At 40.6% G+C, this 24,145-nt stretch overlaps 1 protein-coding gene across 1 annotated transcript in view; it reads left to right on the forward strand.

The window, feature by feature from the left end:
- Positions 1–1,102: 1,102 nt before the first annotated feature.
- Positions 1,103–24,145, forward strand: part of pex5la (peroxisomal biogenesis factor 5-like a) — a 178,381-nt gene continuing 155,338 nt past the window's right edge. Inside the window, exon 1 of the mRNA XM_072254557.1 lies at positions 1,103–1,208. Within this exon, the coding sequence (XP_072110658.1) occupies positions 1,188–1,208 (21 nt within the window). The 5' untranslated portion in view covers positions 1,103–1,187. The remainder of the gene's footprint in view (positions 1,209–24,145) is intronic.

Genomic DNA, 24,145 nt, shown 5'->3' on the forward strand with positions numbered 1-24,145 from the left:
GTGGATTCAACAACAACCTTGCACTCACTGTCAGTAAGATCAGTGAATTGATTGTGGACTTCCAGAATGGGACGTTGAGGGAACACACACCAGGTCGTCATCGAGTTGTCAGCAGTGGAAAGGGTGCGCAGCTTCAAGTACCTGTGTGTCAACATCTCTGAAGATCAGCCCTGGCCCCATATATTAATGCAATTATGAAGAAGGCACATAGGCAGCTTTATTTCATTAGGAGTTTGAGGAGATTTGGTACGTCACCAAACAGTCTGGCAAATTTCTACAGACGTACGGAGAAGAGCGTTCTGACTGGTTACATCACCGAAGGTGCCAATGCAAAGGATTAGAAAAAGCTGCGGAGGGTTCATCATGGGCACTGGCCTCCATACCAGCTTCAAAAAAGAGTCCGTCGGGAAGGTGGTATCCCTCATTGAGGACCTCCACCATCCAAGACATGCCCTGTTCTCATTACTACCATCAAGGAGGAGGTACTGGAGCCTGAAGGCGCACACTTATTGTTTTAGAAACAGCTTCTTCCCCTCCACCATCTGTTTTCTGAACAGTCTGTAAACCCATGAACACTACCTTTTCGCACTACTTATTTATTTTTTGTGTTATTGTAACGTATAGTTTTATTTTTATTATTATGGATTGCACTGCACTGCTGCAGCTGCTAAACGACAAATTTTATGGCATCTATCAGTGGTAATAAACCCAAGTTCTGAGAGGGTCGGGAATGCAGAGCACAAAGGTGCACTCTGGGCACGTGAGACAGGGCATTTGAGTGAGGGTGAGTAATGTGAGAAGGGTGGACAAGAGGGAAGGCGTGCAAGGTATGTAACTGTTTGGGTACATGAGAGGGGTCTGGGGTAGGGGGGCTGGAAGAGTTAGAGGGTGTACAAGAGGGATGGGCAGGAGCGTGCCCACGTACGCGCGCTCACTGACCGGGGCAGGTGAGGAGGGGCCGATGTAACCGCGGACACACGGGGTTGCGGTCACTGGGAGATGGGCGGAGGAGCCGGACTCACAGGGAGGCGGTTTCAGCAACAGCGCCAGCAGCAGGTTCAGCGCCGTCACTCTTCAAGTCACCTCTGAACAGAAAGCCGACGGAAAGCCCGAAGAAGCACCTCAGCCCGAGAGTTGCTCGCAGACGGCAGGAAGCGCCGCGCTCCGGCAGCAAGGAGCCGGCTAAAATGTATCAGGGCCACATGCAGGTTAGTGCTGGAGTCAGTGTTTCTGTAATTCGCTAAAAAAACAAATTAGAGGTAACCTCAGCATGAACGTTAGCTTTACATGGTTAAAATGCATTCAGAGTGAAACGAGCCAATGGCATGCAAAATGAAAAGGAAATAAGTGGCAAGGTTATGAGACGATCGGGCTTTTGTCTGCGATAGTTACAGAATTGTATCTAAATAAGACTGAAGTTTTCGGTTGTGTTTTCAGGGTAGAATCAGTCTCCTAATTGGTGTTTAAATTGATGGAGCGCATTCATCAAAGGCAATGGCTTATCTGCAGAAATATATGGAATTCCTATCTCATTTATGAAGGTGGTTTATAGGAATTGGAGTGTAGTTTTACATTGACTGTACGTTTTAATACGTTTAAGTATTTTACAGAAATCTGATGCCTAACACGCGTCGATTCAAGGGCAAGGATGATAGATTGGAACCAGAAAGAATCCTGCCGCTGGTTGCATATATTTAGTGCAATGCTTAGTTTGCTGAAGAAAGCGCAGCATTTACGTTATGGGTAGCGTCTTGCAATTGCAGTAATGTATCGCCACGTGAATAACATGCAAGTATCGCATTATCTGAAACAATAAATAACTATTGCAAGCGCCACATATTAAAGATGCATGAGCGCTGAGAGGGCATTGTGTGCAAACAAACGAAGTAATCAATTGGAAGCCTTTTAGTCTTTCATTTTTAGAGGTTTGTGTTTGCCGAAAACCAATTTTCTTTCTTTACGTACACATATGCTGAGCCTAATTAGTTTGTAACCTTGAAATTCGCCCCGCTTACACTTCGGAATGATTTTGCGTGAATATTATAATGCCAGGTAATCGTTTTTTCGTGCGCTTCATACTGCTCCTTACTGCATGCATTGATCTTATAATTCCGTGATAAATGTGCCCACGTTCCACTCCGGTGGTTACAGGAGAATCCGTAGGTAGGACCCGATTCGCATAACGTCACGCTGCACAACGCAGGCAATACATCGCGCCACAGTGAAGGCAACTGCCTCGCATACTTCCGTGTCTTACTGTGATTAATTCTCAGTAAACCTCTTTAATGGCATAGTTTGGCAACATGAAGAATGGTGTCATTCGTGAGCTGTTATTTATGTTGTGGAAGATAGGTAAATTGATTCTTTTAAATTGCTGATCACTTTTTAATTGAATTGGACCAGATTTCTGTAGCCTAACATCGCCCAAGTGTGTACGATAAGACATGCCGTTCAAATAAGCAATACTACAGTCAACTTTTCCATTTCTTTTAAACCGGCATTACATAAATTCTCACTGTTGTATTTTGTTCACGTATTCGCATCTACAAAGTTGGGCAAATGTTTTCCAAACGATAGATCTTTAACGATGACTGGAGCAGCAACCATTTCTAGCAGAAACGGGTCAGATGCAATACAGAAAGCCCTAAGATTAATATCTGACGACTTATGCCAGTCTTATTTTCTAAATCAATTTTTATTTCTTTATTTCTATTATGTCTTATTTCTTTACTAATGCTTTATTTCTATTCTAAGTACCTTGTAAAACTGAAACATTTTGATAAACATATACAACAGGAAAAGTACAGTTCCCTTCTTTCTCAAATATTTCTACATACACTTATAAAGATGACAATTTAAGTGCAATTTTCTGTTAAATAAAAGGCAGTTTGAGAATTGTACAACATTTTGATTTGGTTATTTTTCCACCAAGCTTAACCAGTTAGCTTAAAAAGCAGGTAGAGTACTGACGTGTGTAAAGTGTGCAATACTGGTGAGCTACACACTGTACATTTTTAATAATGTTAATTTTGAAAACCAAAAATTTGTATAATGCATATCTAATTAAAGATAACCTGTTTATATTGTCAAGGCAGACACAAGTAATACTCCAAAAATATTGATTTATTTTCCCATTGTCTGACATTCAGCTTTCACTAAATACAATAAATGTTTGTGTATCTCCAGTATTTTTGATTTATTTCAAATTTGTGACCTCTGCAGTTTGTGTTTTGTTCATGGACAAACTTCATAGATTTCAAACTTATTATGTGGGTAGTGAATAGAAAAACATAATAGCGTGTAGTTTCCACTTTAAAGAACCTATTTTGTCTTTGGTATGCAATTTTCACCCAGACAGACCTAGATATGAGCTACTTGAGCAACTTTAAATCAGATATTTTATATTTAGAATGTTTTGGGTTTTATCATTTATTCTAATATTAAAAAAAAACTATGGAGTGTCCGATCTTAGGGACAGCAATTGAATGTGAAGAACTAGGATAATAGAGGAAAAAGTGGTATAAAAATGTAAGCTGTTTCCCCTTCTCATCTCCATATTACGTAGATGACGACAGATAATCGATGTTAGAGTAAGCAGAGTAAATTGGAAATACTATTGAACAATAAGAAAGGAGCTAATCTTAAAAGCATTGTTTCTTCCATATTCTATCAACATTCCTCTAATTTTACAGCTTTGTGGACCAACTATTGCTCTGAGCAGGAAATTTTTACAAGGTCTGAAAACTGTAGTGCATTAATAAAACACTATATAAAAGAAAACTTCTAGCTGTACCGCAATAGAAGTCAATGTGCACGGGAACATTTCAGTTACTGTGCAGCCACCCAACTGCGCTGCTTAGAGGGAACAGTGTTAGACTTACTATGTGCTATGAGAAGGCCTTTGGTGCATCCAGCCAGGTGTATCTCTGCAGTATTTTGAATAACCTGAGGGCGTTAGGAAATTAGAATCATCGGCATATGAGGTAGGAGAAGGCAAATGGATCATACTGCCTTCCATAAAAATTGCTGGTGAACGCAGCAGGCCAGGCAGCATCTATAGGAAGAGATACAGTCGACGTTTCGGGCTGAGACCCTTCGTCAGGACACGAGTCACTAGCAATTTTTATGTGTGTTGCTTGAAATTCCAGCATCTGCAGATTTCCTCGTGTTTTTGATACTGCCTTCCATGCGTCTTTTCTCTGGTTACTTTCTGGGTGCATAATGTATGTAGGTGTACTGAAATTTATCTTTCGTGAGAGGTTAGGTTTAAAAACATGACAGGGTTAAAGCATGTCAGAATTCTAGCAGTAATTTGATGACTTTCTGGACTTGGTTTACTGAATGAGGCTGCAGTTGAAATTCCACGACTATCTCCTGCAAGGGGAAGATTTGCGGTTTAAGTGGTTATTTGTTCATTTAGGTCTGGTATTGACTTTGTAGAGGTTTTCTGGCATCCTTAGGAACTCACCAGTCCCAAGAACTCCAACTAGTGTAAGAGCATGGAGGCAGTAGATGGAGACTGAGCAGTTGCTAGGCTAATCAGGCAATAAGTATGTCAGCCTCTTGGCTTATTTTGTGAGTGGCTCAAGGGTGAAGAAAGAGCAATTTGAATTCTGAATGTAAGAATAATAACATTTCTGCAAAATAATTTGTCTGTTTCTACTTTTAAGTTCATCTGAATGAGTTTTTTACGTAATGAGAGAGGTAGCAATGAGATTTCTATCTTCCTTGCAAGTATATGATCATATCAATCATATCGATGTCAGCTGTCTTTCGCCATGCAACTTAATTGGCCAATCCCCTGGTTCTTAGACATTTCATAGTGATCAGTATTTTCTCTGCAGTTATGGGATTAAAGGGACACACAAGTGAAATCTGTAGTGTGTATTGCTAGTATGGATCCACTTTGTCAATTAGCTTGGTTGAGCAGCCAAATTCAGGTTATGCTACATGGCAGTTTGTGACGTATACTTGGATTGAAATTGAAAGATCAATCACATCATAACACTCAATGAAAAATCAAAATTTCAGATGCTGGAAATGCAAAATAAAACAGAAAACACTGGAAACACTCAGCTGGTCAGGCAGCATCTGTGGGAAGATAAAGAAGGCTACTATTTTGGGTTGAAATCTTTGTCAGAACTGCTCTGTTGAAAGATCAATGATTTGATGTTTTTGTACTTCCACAGATACTGCCTAACTTAGTGTTGCAGCATTTTCTGCCTCTATAACACACTCAGACTAATTTTATACCATAACTCAGAAATAATAATGAATAAAGGTGAACTGAAGCTGTGGTTCAGTAGGAGATACACTTCTGAAGTCTTTGCATTGTGTTTTTTTGCAATGCAGAGTACAAGAAGATACACACAACTAATACTGGGAAAGAATGGGATTTTGTCTCTGACTTTTGGGCTATAACCTATTATAGAATTCATGCTTTTTTCCATTGTATTTTATTCTAATCCAAATTCACTAGACGTATTTCATTAAATTATTCGAACTGAAAGTTGGAGAGAATTGGACAGGTATTATAATAATCAGCAATTTGCTTGAAATACGTTGAGTTTCATTTGCTGATACTAAGTTGTTAATCTTGAGTATGAAAAAGCAGCAGAAAATGCTTTTGTAAGGGTATAAGAGAGAAGGTTGTTTTGGCCAATTATCAAAATAATTCAGTGGAAGCGAGTAGTACATTTGTTGTTGGATAGGAATACCAATAGGTGATGTGAGTGCACATTTCAATTTCCAAGAATGAAATCTAGATTTAGTAAAATAAAATGGTTTCAAGCCAACAAATATCAAAATATTGCAGATATAAATTGATAGAAACAAGCTTTGCGAGCTTCACCCATTAGGATGAAATTTTAATATTATTGATACTAATTTCAAAATGCAAACTATTTCTTGAAATACATGCAGTAGAAAATAATATTTAACATCTTAGATTCAGGAAAACAAATCTGAAGAAAAAATATCTTTTGTTCTGAGCAACTAAAACCTAGAAATACAAGAGAAGAAATTTGAGGTACAGACCATCTAAAGGACAAGTCATTATTATTTATGCAGTTTATTAGATTATCTTCCTGGAGCATATTTCAACACTAAGTTAATTATTAGATTTCTTATTATTTTGGTGATTGTGGCTCTAGTTACTTGGCAGCCGAAGAAGAAAAATGTGAAAATTATACAGAGGAGAACTCATGCCATTTTGCTTTAAGTACAATGCTTCTTGTAGAACCCGAGGGGTTTGCTTTGTTTTGTAACTGTGTCTTCGTGGATCTATTAGTAAGGCAGACTGCTGCCTTCTCTTGCTGAAAATTGGACCCAGGAGTATACATGCACTGTATCTGTAGAGTCAGCATAACACACTAATGCAGTAAGCAGACCAAGAGCATGAGGACTACATTTCTGTTAAGAGTGAACCAGACTTTAATTTTTAAAAATGAAATGTCCTTAGATCTATAAGGAACGCAGCTTTTACTAACTCAGTAGCTCAGAATACTCTGTCACTGAAAATCAGTGAGAACAGTTTTTTTTTATGAAGTTTACTTGCAGCCTTAAAGGAAGCATAGAAAAGTATGTCCTCTATGGTGTAATGTTGAATGTATCATTATCATATTTTATATTAACAGTTGATATTTATAGTCCACTGTAATAGCTTCTACAACACAACGATTATACACGGTAGATTGAAGTTCGTCAGCAAGACGGGTATTCACTGTCCACCCTTCATTAGGCAGTTTAAAATGTTTTAATAAACTGAGTTATTGCATGTACCATGTGCAAACCTGTGTAAGTGAAATGAAATTTCCTTTGGAACCATGCTCTATAATTTGCTCTGTGACACAACAAGGAACAACGCTGACAGAATATATCCATAATCATCTCTAGCCGGGTGAAATGCAGGGCTCTGTAAAGTGGTTTATTTCAGTTTGAAGTACCTAAATTTGTTTTGTGTATATTCTGCTCTGTATAGTGGAGAGCTCCAAGGCTTAGACACGGTGATGATAAAGCACAGAAATAGGCCTTTCAGTCATGGTTGGTTGTCCATCATATCTGACAATGACAGGAAACCTGTGTGGGAGAGTATTTCACTTGGGCAGTTCCACTCTTTTGACCTCAAAAATTTGGGTCCAGTGGTACAAACAAGCGTCACAAACTGGTGTCTTCCTTGGTTGCAGTGGATAACCATGATGTCTTCTGTGCCCTTCACTCTCCACAGGGGGTTGCAGAACTGCCTTCCTAGCTGTCGGATCTCACTGTAGATCTCATCAGCTCAGTCCGCCGGAGCTGATTTTGCATGCTGGGACAGGGATATCCCTATCTCACTGGTGTATGAGGCCACTGGCTACGCTCACCTGGTTTAGCCAGCCTGTCGAAGCGGTGTACCAGGGCATGGCCACTGTCGCATGCTGTTTGCATTGGCACCGGTGAGAGCCAAATGTCCGGTGGAGACCAAAGGTGAGTGAGTTGCCCCGGAATGGACATGACAAGCCCCTTCACCACCGGTGCTACCCTCCCTGGATACCACATTCATGCCAATACAGCAAGGAAATCAGTTCTGTGGCTCAATTGGCCCATGCCAACCTGGATTGCCATGGGAGCTGGTTCCAATTCCCCACATATGGTCCATGGGTCTCTAAACCTTGTCCATGCCCTTGTCCAAATAACTACCATAATTTACCTGCTCAACCACTTCCTCAGGTAGCCCATCCCATACAATCCTTTAGTTGGTAAGAAGATACAACTTGGGTTCCTGTTAAATCTCTCCCCTCTCACCTTTAACCTATGTCTTCTAATTATTGATTCGTCAAACCCTGAGGAAAAGACTGTGCACTCACCCCATTTATATCCTTCATGATTTTATACAGCTGTGAAAGATCAACCCTCATTCTCCTACATTTCAGTGGAGAAAAATCCCAATCAGCTCAAACTTGCTGTATGATGCAGTCAGTCCCAGCAAATCCCCTCTGCACGCTTTCAAATTATTGACCTCTTCCCTATAGCAGGGTGACCAAAACTGAACACGATATTCCAAATGCAGCTTCATCAACGTCATGTGCAGCCCATCATTTTGTCTTCCTGAGTGTTGCCACTTTCAGGGAACTATATGTTCTTATCCCTCTAGATCTGTCTGTCCTACGATACTCCCCAAGGCCTTACTGTTCACTGTGAAAGTCCTACCCTCATTTGTCTTTCCAAACTGCAACATCCTCACACTTACCTGAATTAAACTCTATTTACCATTCCCCAGCTGATCAACATCCTGCTGTAATCCCTGTTAATCACCTTCACTGTCCACAACACCACCTATTTCAGTGTAATCTGCACTCTTACGAACTCTGTCTTGTACATTCCCATCCAAATCATTGATGAAATGACACTAAATCAATAGTCTGTGGAACTAAGTCCATCTACCTTACCCGTAAAACTCCTTGCATTGAAATAAGCCTGACCCTGCCTGTTTGACAAAGTCAAGTTGATTGCCATGTGCAATGAAAAAGTCACCTGTAGTAATACCATAGGAACACAGCACAACAGAAGCTGCATACGAGGAAAGAAAAACACACAGATTAAACATGAATTACACACTTTGTGCAAGGAAGAACACCATCAGACAAAAACAACTCCATTCCAGAGCAAAGTGATTGCCAAAATAAGTGTTACCAAGCCACAGTATACACAGTATGTCAGGCATGATGGAGCAGTAGTGGACAGAATGAACGTATTCTATGGTGCATGGGATACACCGAGTGTTTGGGCTGCCTGAGTACCCCACTGTTTATAGCCCAGTCAGATTGAATCTCTGGTCACTGGTGTCTTTTGAGATGTTGATGTTGGAGAGGCTTGGTATGAGTCATAGATAAATGTTGGGCTTGCTGTCTTGTTAGAGATGTTCATTGTGCAAAATGTCCTATGCCGTTCATCAGGCCGTGGCTGATTGCCGTCTAGGTCTTGCTGTAAATTGGTATGGAGTGCTTGTTAATGAAAGTTAACATTGTGCAATCGTCAGCAAGTATCCCGACTTCTAACGCTATTATAGATGGAAAATCATTACTGAATGTTTGAACCTTGAGAAAACCCCGCAGTAATCACCCAACGGCTGGCATGATTGACTTCCAACATCTATAGCCATCTTCGTGAGCATGAGGAATGACTCTGACTCAGGGGTGGCCAACCTTTTACATTCCGTGCCTCAATTTTTTCACGCACAAGTTCTTTATTAGCATATTTTTACAAGAATTGTGAGGGTACAAGAGTTGTATGGCGCATCCAAACTTGTGAGTGAAAAAAATGACTAATGGAATGTAAAAGGTTGGCCACCCCTTAGTCTATTATCTGCTGTTTGATGCTACACTTGGTCAAATGCTGCCCTGATGTCAAGAGCAATCATCTCACCCCCACCGTGTTCAGACTGTAGAGGCAAATAATCGTAGTAAATCCAAACACAGCCTTAGTGAGCTGATTATTGATAAATGTGTGCTGGCTGATTGCATTATTAATAACTCCTTCCAGCTCCCTGCTGTGCACTGATCAGGCGGGAATTTGTTGGAATTGATTTGCCGTGCTTTTTGTGAACAAATGCATCAGAATTATTAAATTATATTGTCAGGTAGATGTCAATGTTGTAGCTTTACTGGAACAATTTAGATTGTATGTTGTAGTGTACTGGTATATGGTAACCGCTACGCAGAGTATTGGATAGGATAAACACCTGATGAGCAATAGGTGGAACCAGATTTGGGGAGGGATGAACACAGATAAAAGGAAACCATGATAGTGTAGCAGTTAGCACCATTCTGTTACAACTTGGGGCATTCCGGAGATCGGAGTTCAGTTTCAGTGCCGTTCTGGAAGGAGTCTCGGTACGACCTTCCTGTGGAATGCTTGGGTTTCCTCCGGGTACTCTGGTTTCCTCCCACTGTCCAAAGATGTATCGGGTAGGTTAATTGGTCATTATAAATTGTCCCGTGATTAGATTAGGGTTAATTAGGTTTGTCGGGGGATGCTGGGACGGCCTAGCTGGAAGGGCCTACCCCGCCCTGTAAACAAATAAAACTGGATGGAAGTGTGGTTGTGTGTCAGAGAGAACCGGAGAATTCTAGCGAATTAAATAGAATATAAAATGTTCTTTTTCACATCTGCCTTTAGCTTCTCTGTAGCAATGGGTAGGCCAAGGTCAAAAGGGTCAGTATGGGATTGGGAAGGAATGCTAAAATGACATGCCACAGGTGCTTCACAAAACGTGGCCCAATCTACACTTTTTTTCACAAGCAAATATGTAAAGGGATGTAAACATGCAACTGTGGGGAGAGTCTGAATAAGCTGAAATTGTCATCTTTGCAGCAAAGTAACCCAAGAGGATATCTTATTACATTGCATAAGGCTACTAAGACCAAAAGTAAAGTAACTAGAATGAACCTATCTCCCTTATCGCAAGGGGTTAAAAAAGTCACAGGACATATTTTTAAAATAATTGATGGAAGGATTAAAAAGGAAATGAGAGAAATAAAAATGTAGTGTTAGGGGTCCGGAACTTGATGCCAGAAAAGGTGGAGGAGAGAAATGTTATCACATCTGCACTGTTCTTGTATGTGTACATGAAGAGCTATATTAAATACTAGAAGGTGGAATTAGAATGGAGAGCTCTTTTCATTTTCCAATTGGCTTTGTGTCATAAATTTTGATTACATATGCATAATTCATCAGAATAGCTTGGAGAGGTGGAATAAACAAGATGCATATGTTAGTGCAGTTTTCCATATCTCTTACTATTAAAATAAGGACCTACGCATACAGTCATCAATAAACACTCACCTATGTGATGACCAATTATTGAACGCTTGCATCACCTCCATTGCACCCATTGTAGCCATGTGAAGCTGCAGCACAGAACGACATTAATGCTACCGAACAAAAGAAAAGCCAGTTAAGTAATTTCACAAAACCATCAGGTCAAACTTCTGGGCTGTTAGCTACAGATTGTTGTGAATGGTGCTGGACAATTTAGAGCTAATAAAAAGAGAGGGCTTCAAGAATATCACTACCTTCATTGATTGCAGGTCTGTAGCCTGTTGAATTCACTGTATGGGGTATGAAGTAATGGATAAGAGTGCTGGATTAAGCAAAGGCATGGGACCAGACAATATCAGCTGTCATACTGAAGACTTGTGCTCCAGAACAGGCTACATCTCCAGGCAGGCAGGTTACAACAGGACACTTGCCATCAGGCATATCTTCATCAAAAGCAGGGCAAATCCAATATAGTTGATTGTCTAATCAGTTGGCTGTCAATCATCATCAGAGCTTTCATGTGGCATTTATTTACCATAACCAACTTATTGATGCCCCCCTTCTCATTTTACCAAGGACCACACAATGTAGCCTTGGACCAAAGTAAAATGGAAAATATTTATTTGTTCTGGTACGTCCGATAGCAGCCCCCAAACCTGTTACCACTACCGTTAATGAGCACATAGGAACTCCATCAGCTGAAGGTTCCCTTTCAAGTTGCCTATGATCCAGATCTGAAAATATCATCATTCCTTTCTCATTGCTGGATCTAAATTCTGAAACTCCCTGTGCAATTGTTCTGTGGGTGTTCTTTTACTAGAAGGAATACTGGGTTCAAGAAGGCAGTTCACCATACCTAGTGATGGGCAGTAAACCTGGTCTTGTCAGCGATGCCAGATCTGAAAGAAATTAATAGATTAAAACAAAATAAATAAAGTTCCATTCAGGTTGAAGGTGATTGACTGAGCATTTGCAGATCTAACTTATTTGCTTTGATTTATTAACTACTTCCCTACAGGGTACATTTATTCAGCCCAGTCAACTTGCCTTCACTTCTGCTTACTCTAATACAGCCAAAATAATGCATGCTTCATGTAGATGCTTTTGTTAATCTTCAAATCTCAAGTGAAATTTGCATAGTGATGTGATTCTACTGCTAAGCTATGTGCGATTGGAACCTATGATTTGCATTTTGATGGTGTGTTTTTTGGGTGGATTGAGCGATCTGGCAGTTTACTGTCTCTGAGGAAGTTCAGTGAGGTTGGGAGTGGAGTGTGCAGCCTTGTGACCTGGACCTGATCAACTCTATTGCTTCTCCCTGAGGTGCTGAACAAGGCTGAAGTCAACGAAGGTGAGAGTGGAGTGCGGGCTGGTGTTTGGTGCTGTCTGTCTGCATTCGACTGGTCTTCCCCTCCTTGCTGGCTGCTGTCAGAGGAAAGCGCAGGAGTTTTGTCTTGTACGTTGCAAGGATTGAACGGCAAGGCTGGTGGCTGTGGAGTCATTTTGTTTCAAGTATTTCTGGATTCTGGTTACTTTTTTTGCTGTTTGTTCTCTGTGATGGGTAAGGACTAGGGCGCCTTGGTGAAGACTGGCTTTGAATTGATCTAACTGAATAATGTCGAGCACGTAATTCTCTGAGACTTCTGCCATCTCCAACAGGATCCCACCACCAAGCACATCTTTCCAAGCTCTTAACTTCATCCTTCCCCCTTCAGGTTTCACCTATCACCTTGTGTTTCTCTTTCCAGATTTTCTCTCGTTTGTAAACTGAATACTCTTGGGTGGATATTCTGTGTTGTTCTCTGACTATTTGCTGTTTGTGCAATTTGTTCATTCTTTGCACATTGGGTGTTTGATGTTTTCTTTGAATGGGTTCCATGGTGTTTCCTTGTTTCTTGCCTGTCTGCAGGAGGATGAACCTCAGAGTGGTATCCTGTATACATACTTTGATTATAAATGTACTTTGAATCTTTGAAATTTCCTTTCTAAGGTTAGTAACGTCTCTGCAGTCCATACCTCCAATTGTAGTGTTACAGCAAACATCCATTTCCCTCCAGGAGAGTCAAATTCTCAAATCTGTGTCATCGAAGTCCAAAGCATTGGTGTCACACTGTAACGTGTGAATTCTCAAATGATTGCATTAATGGATTCACAGGAAAGTTTGTCTTAAATGTTTGTCAGCTTCCTACCCGAGACTAACAGCTGGAGTGAATGCCACACACTCAGTCGTCAGTAGCACTGCCAAACTCTCAACAGAGTTCGATATTCTGGTCTCGTTGGCATGCAGGGCTGGTCATAGGACCTCCCCCTTGTGAATGCAGATGCTATTTTGACAGCCCTCCACACTAAAGCTCACTTTTCAACTGCTTCACCGGCAATGCCTGACACCTGTAACCTGACAGGCTGCTCTGTACAAAGAAGGAAAATGCAAAGGAGAATGAAGTACCTTGAATCAAGCACAATAAACAGTGGCTGACATTTGTGGAAAACTAGCTCAGCATAAATTACCAACCTTCACTTGCTGGCAAACAGGACAAAAAGCACAAGTTGAGGGAGGTGTTAAAAGGAAAATCATTTCCAATCCTATTTAATTTCAAAGTCGAGACCAGTTGTTGTGGTAAACAATACCAGATTAATACTTGCAATATATGCATTAACTTCCCAAAAGTAAAAGATAAAAGACATTTTATTTCTAATGAATAGAGCAGTATGAAGTGTGGAATCAGGCTCTTTGACCCACCACACTCGAGCCCACAATCAAGTAACATCTCTGGTATACTTACCAACTCTTGTCCCATGGTTTTTGCCCACTCATCTACAATTAAGACTTTTGTTTTTGTTGTGGCCAATTAACCTACCAGTTAATTGGCATGTCAGAGGAAAACAGGATGTCATGTCACAGGAAGAATGTGCAGACTCTGCATAGATGGCACTTGGGCATCTGGAGTTGTGAGACAACACATTAACCATGGGTCCACTGCGCCACCCTTCGCACTAAAGAACATAAACTGCAACCCCCCCCCCCACCCCCCAACCTTTTCAGATGAGATTTTGGGTGCCTATCTTGATGTGGTGTTTTATCTATCCATATGCAAATCCTGTGAGTGTGGCGAAAGGGCGCAGAACATTGAACAAGTTCTGCGCAACTGCCCACTTTCACCTGATTTAGCTGGCACTGACCTACTCAACATCAACCGAACAACACTAGAGTGGCTGTCTGTCTGTTGTGACAAGCTATGATGATGATCTATGCATCGGTGATTGCCCCAGTGTCAGTCCTAAGAGAAATGAGAGCATGCTGCAGTCCTTCAGAGATTAATAAGTTGCTTAGAGTTTGCATTATTGAAGTTTAGATTTGAGCAGATCTACACTATCCGCAGCTTGCAAATATTTGGCATCTGCCAAAAAAAAATTAGCCCAGCTGGCATTTTGACTCCAGCAAGCATATTAGTTCATCCGATTGTAAGGGGAAAAATTGTTGTCATCATGGGGGATTGCATTGGAAATGGAGCATGATGTACAGCTGCCCGTTATTAGGATGTGCCTCAGTGCGGTGATGTATATCTGGAAGAGCTGATTTTGGGAAATTGATGAAATCCTTGTTCTTTCAGTCTGTCCAAGGAAGAAGAAACAGTTAAACCAAGAGCTTGCTTGCTTGCTTTTGGTATGAAGCTTTAAGAAATGAATTAATAGTGGAATGCATTTCTGAGAAGGATCTTTATTGCCTCATTTACCATCAATCAGGGGTTTTCTGCAAAGTGACAGCATTCATCAGGACTCATTATAAGCTGATAAAGGTTAAGCACTCTTTATCCAAAATTTCAAAATCCAAAAGCATCTGCAATTTTTTGGGCGCTGATATGCCATCACAAATGAGAAAATTCCACAAGTTCCTGGGAAAATTCCCTGGCAATGTACAGGTTTCTGTGCACCATACACAGTTCTAATAAGTCACCTCACATATGTAATGAACAAAAGTCTTTTTTAAAAAAGGAAAACACAGCATAAAGTGAAAAATAAAGATCCTGATTGTGTATTGAAAGAGTGGATTTGTCAGCTTCAGAGTAAACATATGCTGTTTAACAGTATGCTGATCATGAAACAAGTAAAGATCTATCTTGACAAATTGAGAATTGAAGGTAATTGTGAATATTCACCAGGCTAGTTGCAGAAATTTAAGAAAAGGCACAGTATTAAATTTTCAAAGATTTGTGGTGATAAAATGTCTACTGATCACGAAGCAGCAGAGGAATTCATTGAGTTTGCTAAGAATGTTGCTGATGAAAATCTAACACACTGAATGGCTGCATAAGTACAAGTGTGTCTTGAGCAAGTCTAAGACAAAGACTGCTTACCAGTAGCAGATGAATTCAAAGTCGCGAATAACGATGATGCCAATCAGCCACTGACTGTCCACTTGAGTGGCCGAGGTAGTGATGGATTACATTTCTGATGGTTCGATGTTTCATGCACAAAATTATAAAAAAAAATTATATAATAACTACCTTCAGTGTATACGTACAAGCTGCATGTGTATAATGTAAGTGGATTTTCTCTTTAGACTCCAGTTCCATCCCCAAGGTATCTCGTATAGATGCAAATATTACAAAATCCAAAATACAATTCCGGCCCCAAGCATTTTGGAAAAGGGGTGCTCAACCTGTAGTGGATTTGATCAGACTGCCAGGTAATTCTCTGGCAGATAATCCAGTGTATTTAGCAATTGCCTATGCTTGCAGATCATCTTATTGTAGATAGTGTTTGCATCTGTATTCTCTTCAGCTAAACTAAATGGAAACTGACACTGTAGCCAGCCTTCCCCTTGTATTTCCTTACTGCCTTTACTTGTTTCTGCTCACATAATCTGATACAGTATTTGTAAATAAAATGGTGCAAGTGCCAGAGCTGTGTAGTTCCTTTGCCAATCTGCACATTTCAAATGATGAAGGAGGCTCAAGTAATGGTGCTTGCATTAGATGATGCAGCAGTAATTACCGGGATGAATAGGGAGTCCTGCACAGGCTTGAATCTTGAGTCCTATTATGCTTTCCTCTTACTCTTGCAAGTGTTGCTCTTTAGTCCCTCTGGTTGCTGATGCCATTCATTTGCAGTATCTTTCTAGCTAAAGTTCCAATTTCAGAAGTTTTTCTTGTTCAAAGTCAGTAGACATTTTTAAAGTAATTTTATTTAAGAAGATTTTGGGTATGATCTCCTTTGTAGAAAAACTTAATAAATGTTTGATGTAGCTGAAGAAAATTGGTAATAATAATACCTATACGTGATATGATTTCCATCCCAAAAAACTGCTCTCTACCTGAGTAATTATCATTGCAGCCACAGGAAATGGAACACCTGCCCTTTTAGCTCACACCTTTCCACCAGCTATCCATGGGCCCAAATATCCTTCCAAGTGAAGCAGTGAGCCATTTGTATTTCCAACCTAGTGTACTGCATCCAGTGCTTACAAATGCAGTCTCCTCCACATTGGAGTATCCAAATGATCATTGGGTAACCATTTTTTTGCAGAATACCAACATTTAGCCTGTATGGTTAAGCCCAAACTTCCTATTATCTGCAACTTTAATTCTCCATTACATTCTCACTCTGTCCTGTCTGTGGCCACTTTCGTTGCTACCGTGAGATCTAAGGCAGCCTTGAGGAATAGCATTTTGTCTTCCATCTGAGCACATTTTGCACTCTGTATATCAAATTGTAATATTGAGTAATTCAACTTGTGTACTGAAATTGGCAATTTGCACTGCAAGTCACACACCTGTGACAGTAGCTCAGTTTTTCACTTCCCCTTAGCACAGCCTGACCTATATTTCATAACATTTTGCACACTTTTGTATGTTTTATTATTCTGTGATTGCTGTCATTAACTATTTAATCACTATTTCCACTGCAACCCATGGCTCACTCCATCACTGATGTTTCTCTGCCTTCTCCACAACTTAAACTTTTCTTTCTGTTCTGAAAAACTGGCTTCAACCTAAAATGTCAGTTCTGCTTCCCCAAACACTGACTGCCTTGCTGAGTGTTAACAGTATTATATATTTCAGATTTCCAGTGTCTGCAGTACTTTCTGATTTGTGTTTACTGACAGTAATATCTTCTTACTTACAGTATATTCTATTCAATGTTTTGCCTTTAGGCTTTCCTTGTACAATTAAATTCTGGAAATGTATTCAAAAAGTAATCAGGATAGTTTGGTTCATAGAAATACAAGATTGCAGATGTTGATTCAGGTCTAGGCCTGAAACATAGTGTCCAATTAACTATGAAATATATATATAGTGCCTCTAAAAGGTATTTACCGCTTTTGGAAGTTTTCGTGTTTTATTGGTTTACAACATTGAACACAGTGGATTTAATTTGGCTTTTTTTGACACTGATCAACAGAAAGACTCTTTTGTGTCAAAGTAAAAACAGATTTCTACAAAATGATCTAAATTAATTACAAATATAAAACACAAAATAATTGATATAAATAGAATGAAGGCAAAATCTAATAGAAATTTCTATCTACATTATGAGTGAAGGGTAAGCTTTCAAAGGCTAACATCAACAGATGAGGCAAATTTTAATTCTGACAGTGTGGATGCCATCATGGACAAGTTTTCCTTGATGCAGGAGCTGGGGAATACATAGGTCAGAGAATTATTCTTCTCACTGCACAATCTGACTGCTTCAATACCATAAACTTCAAAACAAGCTTTAAGTTACTTGTGTTAGTACCAAGCTTTGTGCATTATGAAACAAGATGCATAATTGTTCCCGCTTAATGTCCAACAGTGAACATCCAACACTGGGATGAAATGAGATCATTTCGGCAGGTGTTACAAATGATTGATTAATTTGAGATTAAAATAACTTATTTAGATTGTAGGAGACAAGAGAGTCAAAATGCAATCACTGTTCATTCATTACTATGAGCAAAATAAGAACAAATGCCCCTTCATTCTTGAAAGTAATTACTACAAGAGTGGATTTTCACAACAAATATCTTGGATCATTTGTAGATTTATGAAAGGCTCCGAATTGTTAAACCGGATGATAACCATTCAGCTTATTTTACTCGTTATTATACTTGTGACTGGCTACAATATGTTGGTCAGAGATGAACAGCCTCTTAAAGTTTTATACCTAATGTCCTGATATTCTTTTGTATTTTTCCCTCGTTGATATTTTAACCCAAGCCATTTTTATTATGTCCCATTTATTTTAAAGTTGTTATTTTAATTAAGGCAGGGAATTTAATTTCAACCTTAATTTTGTGTACTGTATATACTTCAGCCATTAAGTAATTTGTGCCTAATATGTTGCAGAAAACCTCTAAGTGGATATAAGTCACAACACCACTTAAAGTAATGTAAATCTTTAAATAAATATTGGGTAAAGAAAAAATAGAAGATATTTTAGATATTCTGAATTCCTGGAAATTATTTTGAGGCAAGGAAATAGATGCAATTTTGTAAATGCGTAATAATATGCACTTAACAGCAACTTGGGTTCAATTCTGCACGATCTCTGTGTAATTAGCAGCAAATGACTGCTAAGGTTTTCTCTCAGTGCTTCAATTTCTTCCTACATCCCAAAGACGTACAGATTAGCAGATTATGGGCGTGTGGGTGAGTGTCACAGTGTCATAGCTACTGTATACAATATGGAGATACGCCATTTAGTCCAACTGGTCCATGTTGACCTAGCTAGTTCCATTTGTCAGTGTTTGGCCCCTAACATACTAAATCCATGCATCTATCCAAGTGTCATCTTTTGTACCTGCCTCATCCATTTCATCTGGCAGCTGATTTCACATTGATGCCACTCTGTGCTTTTTAAAAAAAAACACGCCCCTCCAGTCCAGTTCCTCTTAAATCTTTCCCCTCTCACCGGAAACTTGTGCCCTCTTGTTCTTGGTTCCTCAACTCTTGGGGGTGGGGGGAAGATTGAATGTATTTACTCCCTCATGATTTTATACTCCCCTAGAAGATCACCTGTCAATCTCCTATGCTTTAAGGAATAACTTCATTTTATTTATTTAGAGATGCAGGCCCATCCAGCCCAATGAGCCCGTTACACCCAGCTACACTCATAACCAGTTAACCCACTAACCTGTAAGTCTTAAAGAACTTGGACATCCCCTGTGGCTCCACACAAAGGTGTCCCCTTTGGTCCCTAATGTATTTATAAAATCTCTTTGGATCTTCCTTGATCCTCTGCCAAAGTTGTCTCATGACCACTTTTGAATTCCCAGTTTCTTGAGTACATTCCTGCATCCCTATTCTCCTCTAGAAGTTTGCTTGAACCCGGCTGCCTAAACCTGACCCATACCGTCTCCTTTCTCGTGGCCAGTGCCTCAATATCCCTCGGTCATCCTAGGCTTCCTATTCTCTCGCACTGCCATTGAGTTCTGCATTGCTTTCCAGCCTCTCATTTACCTCCCCAATGCTTGTGACCTGCTCCTGCCACCACCACCAATCTGGTTTAAATCCACCCTAGTAGTTGCAATAAATCCATCTGCCAAGGTATTGGTCCCTCTACAGTTCAGATGTAACCCATCACAGTTGTGCAGGTCACCTGTGCTTTAGAAGAGATCCTAATGGTTCAAAGACCCGACTTCCTTCTCCCACCAACAATCTTGCAGCGAGACTGCCATTTGCACAGCCTCCTATTCTTGCCCTCTCTAGCATGTGACACTAGAGATGATCTTGTAACTAATCCTTATAATTTTGTTTCTGACTATATTATTTATCAGAGTAAACTGTGGTAGGCAAATTTACATTATTTCCCTTAAATAATATGTAAAGATTGCATCTGCAAATTTTATTCCTAAACTTACCTGATTCTGGTAATAGTTGGCAACTTTTGGGAATAAGTGAATAACATGGAGCAGCATGAGAATATGCATAATTCACAATGTAATGGCTTGCAATGGATTTTTTTTTAGAAAGGCAAAACCAGTTCAGTGAATCTGTCCTCACTGCCTACAGTAAATGCAGTTGATATCCGTCAAAACCTTAAATGTTTAAAGTTCCATCTTGATACTTCAAATACACTTGTTTTCCAGCAGATCACCCATTTACTTTTAGAGCAGGTGTTCCCAACCATTTGGTCCTCAGACCCCTCGGTTACTGGTAAAGCTCCGTAGCATAGAAAAGGTTGGGAACCCCTGTTTTACACCAAACAAGCTTTCCGTGACAGTAAATCAATGATACTGCGTTGTCTTACTGGTTGAAGGGAAATTGGAGCAAAACTAGAGCCTCTGATTCAAGACATGTTAGTTCTTTGTGGGGTCCTGAAGTCTGAATCTGGATTTACCACTTATTCCTTATGGAGTCTAGTGGTGCAGTATTCCCATGAACACTCTCAAAGGAATGTTTTAGAAGCTTACCTGAATTGGCCACCCTTAACAGACTTTGGGAAAGCCACAGTCACTTCCTCACTTAGGCAACTGATTAAAAATCATTGCATTGTTAAAGAAGGATAGCTGCAGTTTATGTTGAGAATCTTTTTCAGCTGCTTGTTAAATTGAAGGTAACAAGTTGAAAGGAGGAATCTGGGGAGTTCAATTACTTATCTATCACATTGTTGCAAGAGTTAAAATAGTTATTCAGCATAATAAATGGTGAGAGACTTTCCTGTTCATCTTATTAGGCAGTCCCTCAGGAAAGAGGATACATTTCATCTGGTCTTCTCAATTCTGAGGTGACTGGCAAAGCCAATATCAGATCTTTCACTGTGAAGCAGGAGGTACCTGTCAGGAAAGTGGGTATTTTCTGAGATAATGCATTCCTTCCACAATTTATACTTTATTTCTGATTCTCAGACTTGATTCCCAAATGGCACTTCTCCACCTTGAGCGTTGTGTAAAGAATTCACAAGTCAGTATGGACATTGCAAGTTTTCAAGGATGATCTGAATACAGCCTTGAGTTTCCTCAGAATTCCTGTGACAGAGTCTGTTTCAGGTTCTGATGGAATGTGACCTGAACCTCTTTGTTGTGGAAGAAAAAACTGGCATTGATCTGATTACCCATCCAGTAAAATTGGATGATTTTGACAGTGATGATATTCTTGAGGTGTCTTGTTGTGCCTGTGGTAGGCAGTCCAAATCTAGGAGGCAGATGAGGGGAAAAAGTCTCTATTTGGTAAGCCACAGGCCTTGTGGTCTATCTGAGGTTTGATGCTCAAATATATTTTTCCACAATCACAAAGGTTGTGCTGGCTAATTGAAGCTGATGGAGATTGATATGATATTGATCAACTGTATATTTCAAGAATTTTATCTTCTCTATCACATCTAGCAAACATCCTGCTATCTGAATATATCAAGCAAGAGGATGGTAGAGAATATGTGTTGCTATCAGCAGGTTTGGTACTGCACAGAGCCTCTATATGCCTGTTGAAGGGATATAGGAGAAAATTTGCAACAAGCATTGAAAAGGGATGAGTAGGGTGTTTCCTACAATGCCTGATTTTGAAGTTTATTACTTGGTTCTATTGGGGGTGGGGATAGCGAGCTATCCATATTATTTATTCTAGTACAGGACCTCTCCAGGTTATGAATGCCCAACTTGTGTTCAGCTCGTACATATGGTTGAGAGCTTGGGCTCACTCCCTCACGATTTTCTCTCCTCTGTAAGATCACTTGTCAGTCTCCTATACTCTAAAGGATAAGTTATTTTATTTATTCAGAGAATAAATAAATTCTGGTGGGATGTATCTTACAGCTGCTGTGGATCTGCAGGCATCTTCTGCCATGTGAGAACTCATTTGCATCTCGTAGAGAAACTGGTTGAATTAAACAACCTGCTTTAATTACATGTTGCCTTTGGTGTACCTGTTTTAAAATTTAAATATATTGCTAGGCAGCCCCATATCCAACTTGCGAACTGTTCAGGTTATGAATCGTTCTTGAGAATGAAACCCTGTCATAACCTGAGCAAGGCCTGTAACTGCAAACGTAAGCATAATGTCAGGTCAGGTCACAGATCTCTCAGTGGGTGAGCATCTGGGGGACAGTGACCGCCGCTCCCTGGCCTTTAGCATTATCATGGAAAAGGATAGAATCAGAGAGGACAGGAAAATTTTTAATTGGGGAAGGGCAAATTATGAGGCTATAAGGCTAGAACTTGCGGATGTGAATTGGGATGATGTTTTTGCAGGGAAATGTACTATGGACATGTGGTCGATGTTTCCAGATCTCTTGCAGGATGTTAGGAATAAATTTGTCCCGGTGAGGAAGATAAAGAATGGTAGGGTGAAGGAACCATGGGTGACAAGTGAGGTGGAAAATCTAGTCAGGTGGAAGAAGGCAGCATACATAAGGTTTAGGAAGCAGAGATCAGATGGATCTATTGAGGAATATAGGGAAGCAAGAAAGGAGCTGAGAAGAGCAGGAGGGCATGAGAAGGCCTTGGTGAGTAGGGTAAAGGAAAACCCCAAGGCATTCTTCAATTATGTGAAGAAAAAAAGGATGACAGGAGTGAAGGTAGGACTGATTACAGATAAAGGTGGGAAGACGTGCCCGGAGGCTGTGGAAGTGAGCGAGGTCCTCACTGAATACTTCTCTTCAGTATTCACCAATGAGAGGGAACTTGATGATGGTGAGGACAATATGAGTGAGGTTGATGTTCTGGAGCACGTTGATACTAAGGGAGAGGAGGTGTTGGAATTGTTAAAATACATTAGGACGGATAAGTCCCCGGGGCCTGACGGAATATTCCCCAGGCTGCTCCACGAGGCGGGGGAAGAGATTGCTGAGCCTCTGGCCAGGATCTTTATGTCCTCATTGTCCACGGGAATGGTACCAGAGGATTGGAGCAAGGGGAATGTTGTCCCCTTGTTCAAAAAAGGTAGTAGGGATACTCTGGGTAATTATAGACCAGTGAGCCTTACGTCTGTGGTGGGAAAGCTGTTGGAAAAGATTCTTAGAGATAGGATCTATGGGCATTTAGAGAATCATGGTCTGATCAGGGACAGTCAGCATGGCTTTGTGAAGGGCAGAAATCGTGTCTAACAAGCCTGATAGAGTTCTTTGAGGAGGTGACCAGGCATATAGATGAGGGTAGTGCAGTGGATGTGATCTATATGGATTTTAGTAGGGCATTTGACAAGGTTCCACATGGTAGGCTTATTCAGAAAGTCAGAAGGCATGGGATCCAGGGAAGTTTGGCCAGGTGGATTCAGAATTGGCTTGCCTGCGGAAGGCAGAGGGTGGTGGTGGAGGGAGTACATTCAGATTGGAGGATTGTGACTAGTGGTGTCCCACAAGGATCTGTTCTGGGACCTCGACTTTTCATGAATTTATTAATGACCTGGATGTGGGGGTAGAAGGGTAGGTTGGCAAGTTTGCAGACAACACAAAGGTTGGTGGTGTTGTAGATAGTGTAGAGGATTGTCAAAGATTGCAGAGAGACATTGATAGGATGTAGAAGTGGGCTGAGAAGTGGCAGATGTTCAACCTGGAGAAGTGTGAGGTGGTACACTTTGGAAGGACAAACTCCAAGACAGAGTACCAAATAAATGGCAGGATACTTGGTAGTGTGGAGGAGCAGAGGGTTCTCGGGGTACATGTCCAGAGATCCCTGAAAGTTGCCTCACAGGTGGATAGGGTGGTTAAGAAAGCTTATGGGGTGTTAGCTTTCATAAGTCGAGGGATAGAGTTTAAGAGTCGCGATGTAATGATGCAGCTCTATAAAACTCTGGTTAGGCCACACTTGGAGTACTGTGTCCAGTTCTGGTAGCCTCACTATGGGAAGGATGTGGAAGCGTTGGAAAGGGTACAGAGGAGATTTACCAGAATGCTGCCTGGTTTAGAGAGTATGCATTATGATCAGAGATTAAGGGAGCTAGGGCTTTACTCTTTGGAGAAGGAGGATGAGAGGAGACATGATAGAGGTGTACAAGATAATAAGAGGAATAGATAGAGTGGATAGCCAGCGCCTCTTCCCCAGGGCACCACTGCTCAATACAAGAGGACATGGCTTTAAGGTAAGGGGTGGAAAGTTCAAGGGGGATATTAGAGGAAGTTTTTTACTCAGAGAGTGGTTGGTGCGTGGAATGCACTGCCTGAGTCAGTGGTGGAGGCAGATACGCTAGTGAAGTTTAAGAGACTACTAGACAGGTATATGGAGGAATTTAAGGTGGGGGCTTATATGGGAGGCAGGGTTTGAGGGTCGGCACAACATTGTGGGCCGAAGGGCCTGTATTGTGCTGTACTATTCTATGTTCTAAGGAAGGAAATCTAGGTGTTCTCCTATCTCTTACAGGAGAGAAGCATTGTTGTGTGGTGATTGCAGGTTTAACCCCTGCACAGGTTCACTTATCAGTGTTAAGTTTAATAT

This window comes from Mobula birostris, chromosome 4 (genome assembly GCF_030028105.1).
Source record: "Mobula birostris isolate sMobBir1 chromosome 4, sMobBir1.hap1, whole genome shotgun sequence".
Taxonomy (NCBI): Eukaryota; Metazoa; Chordata; class Chondrichthyes; order Myliobatiformes; family Myliobatidae; genus Mobula; species Mobula birostris.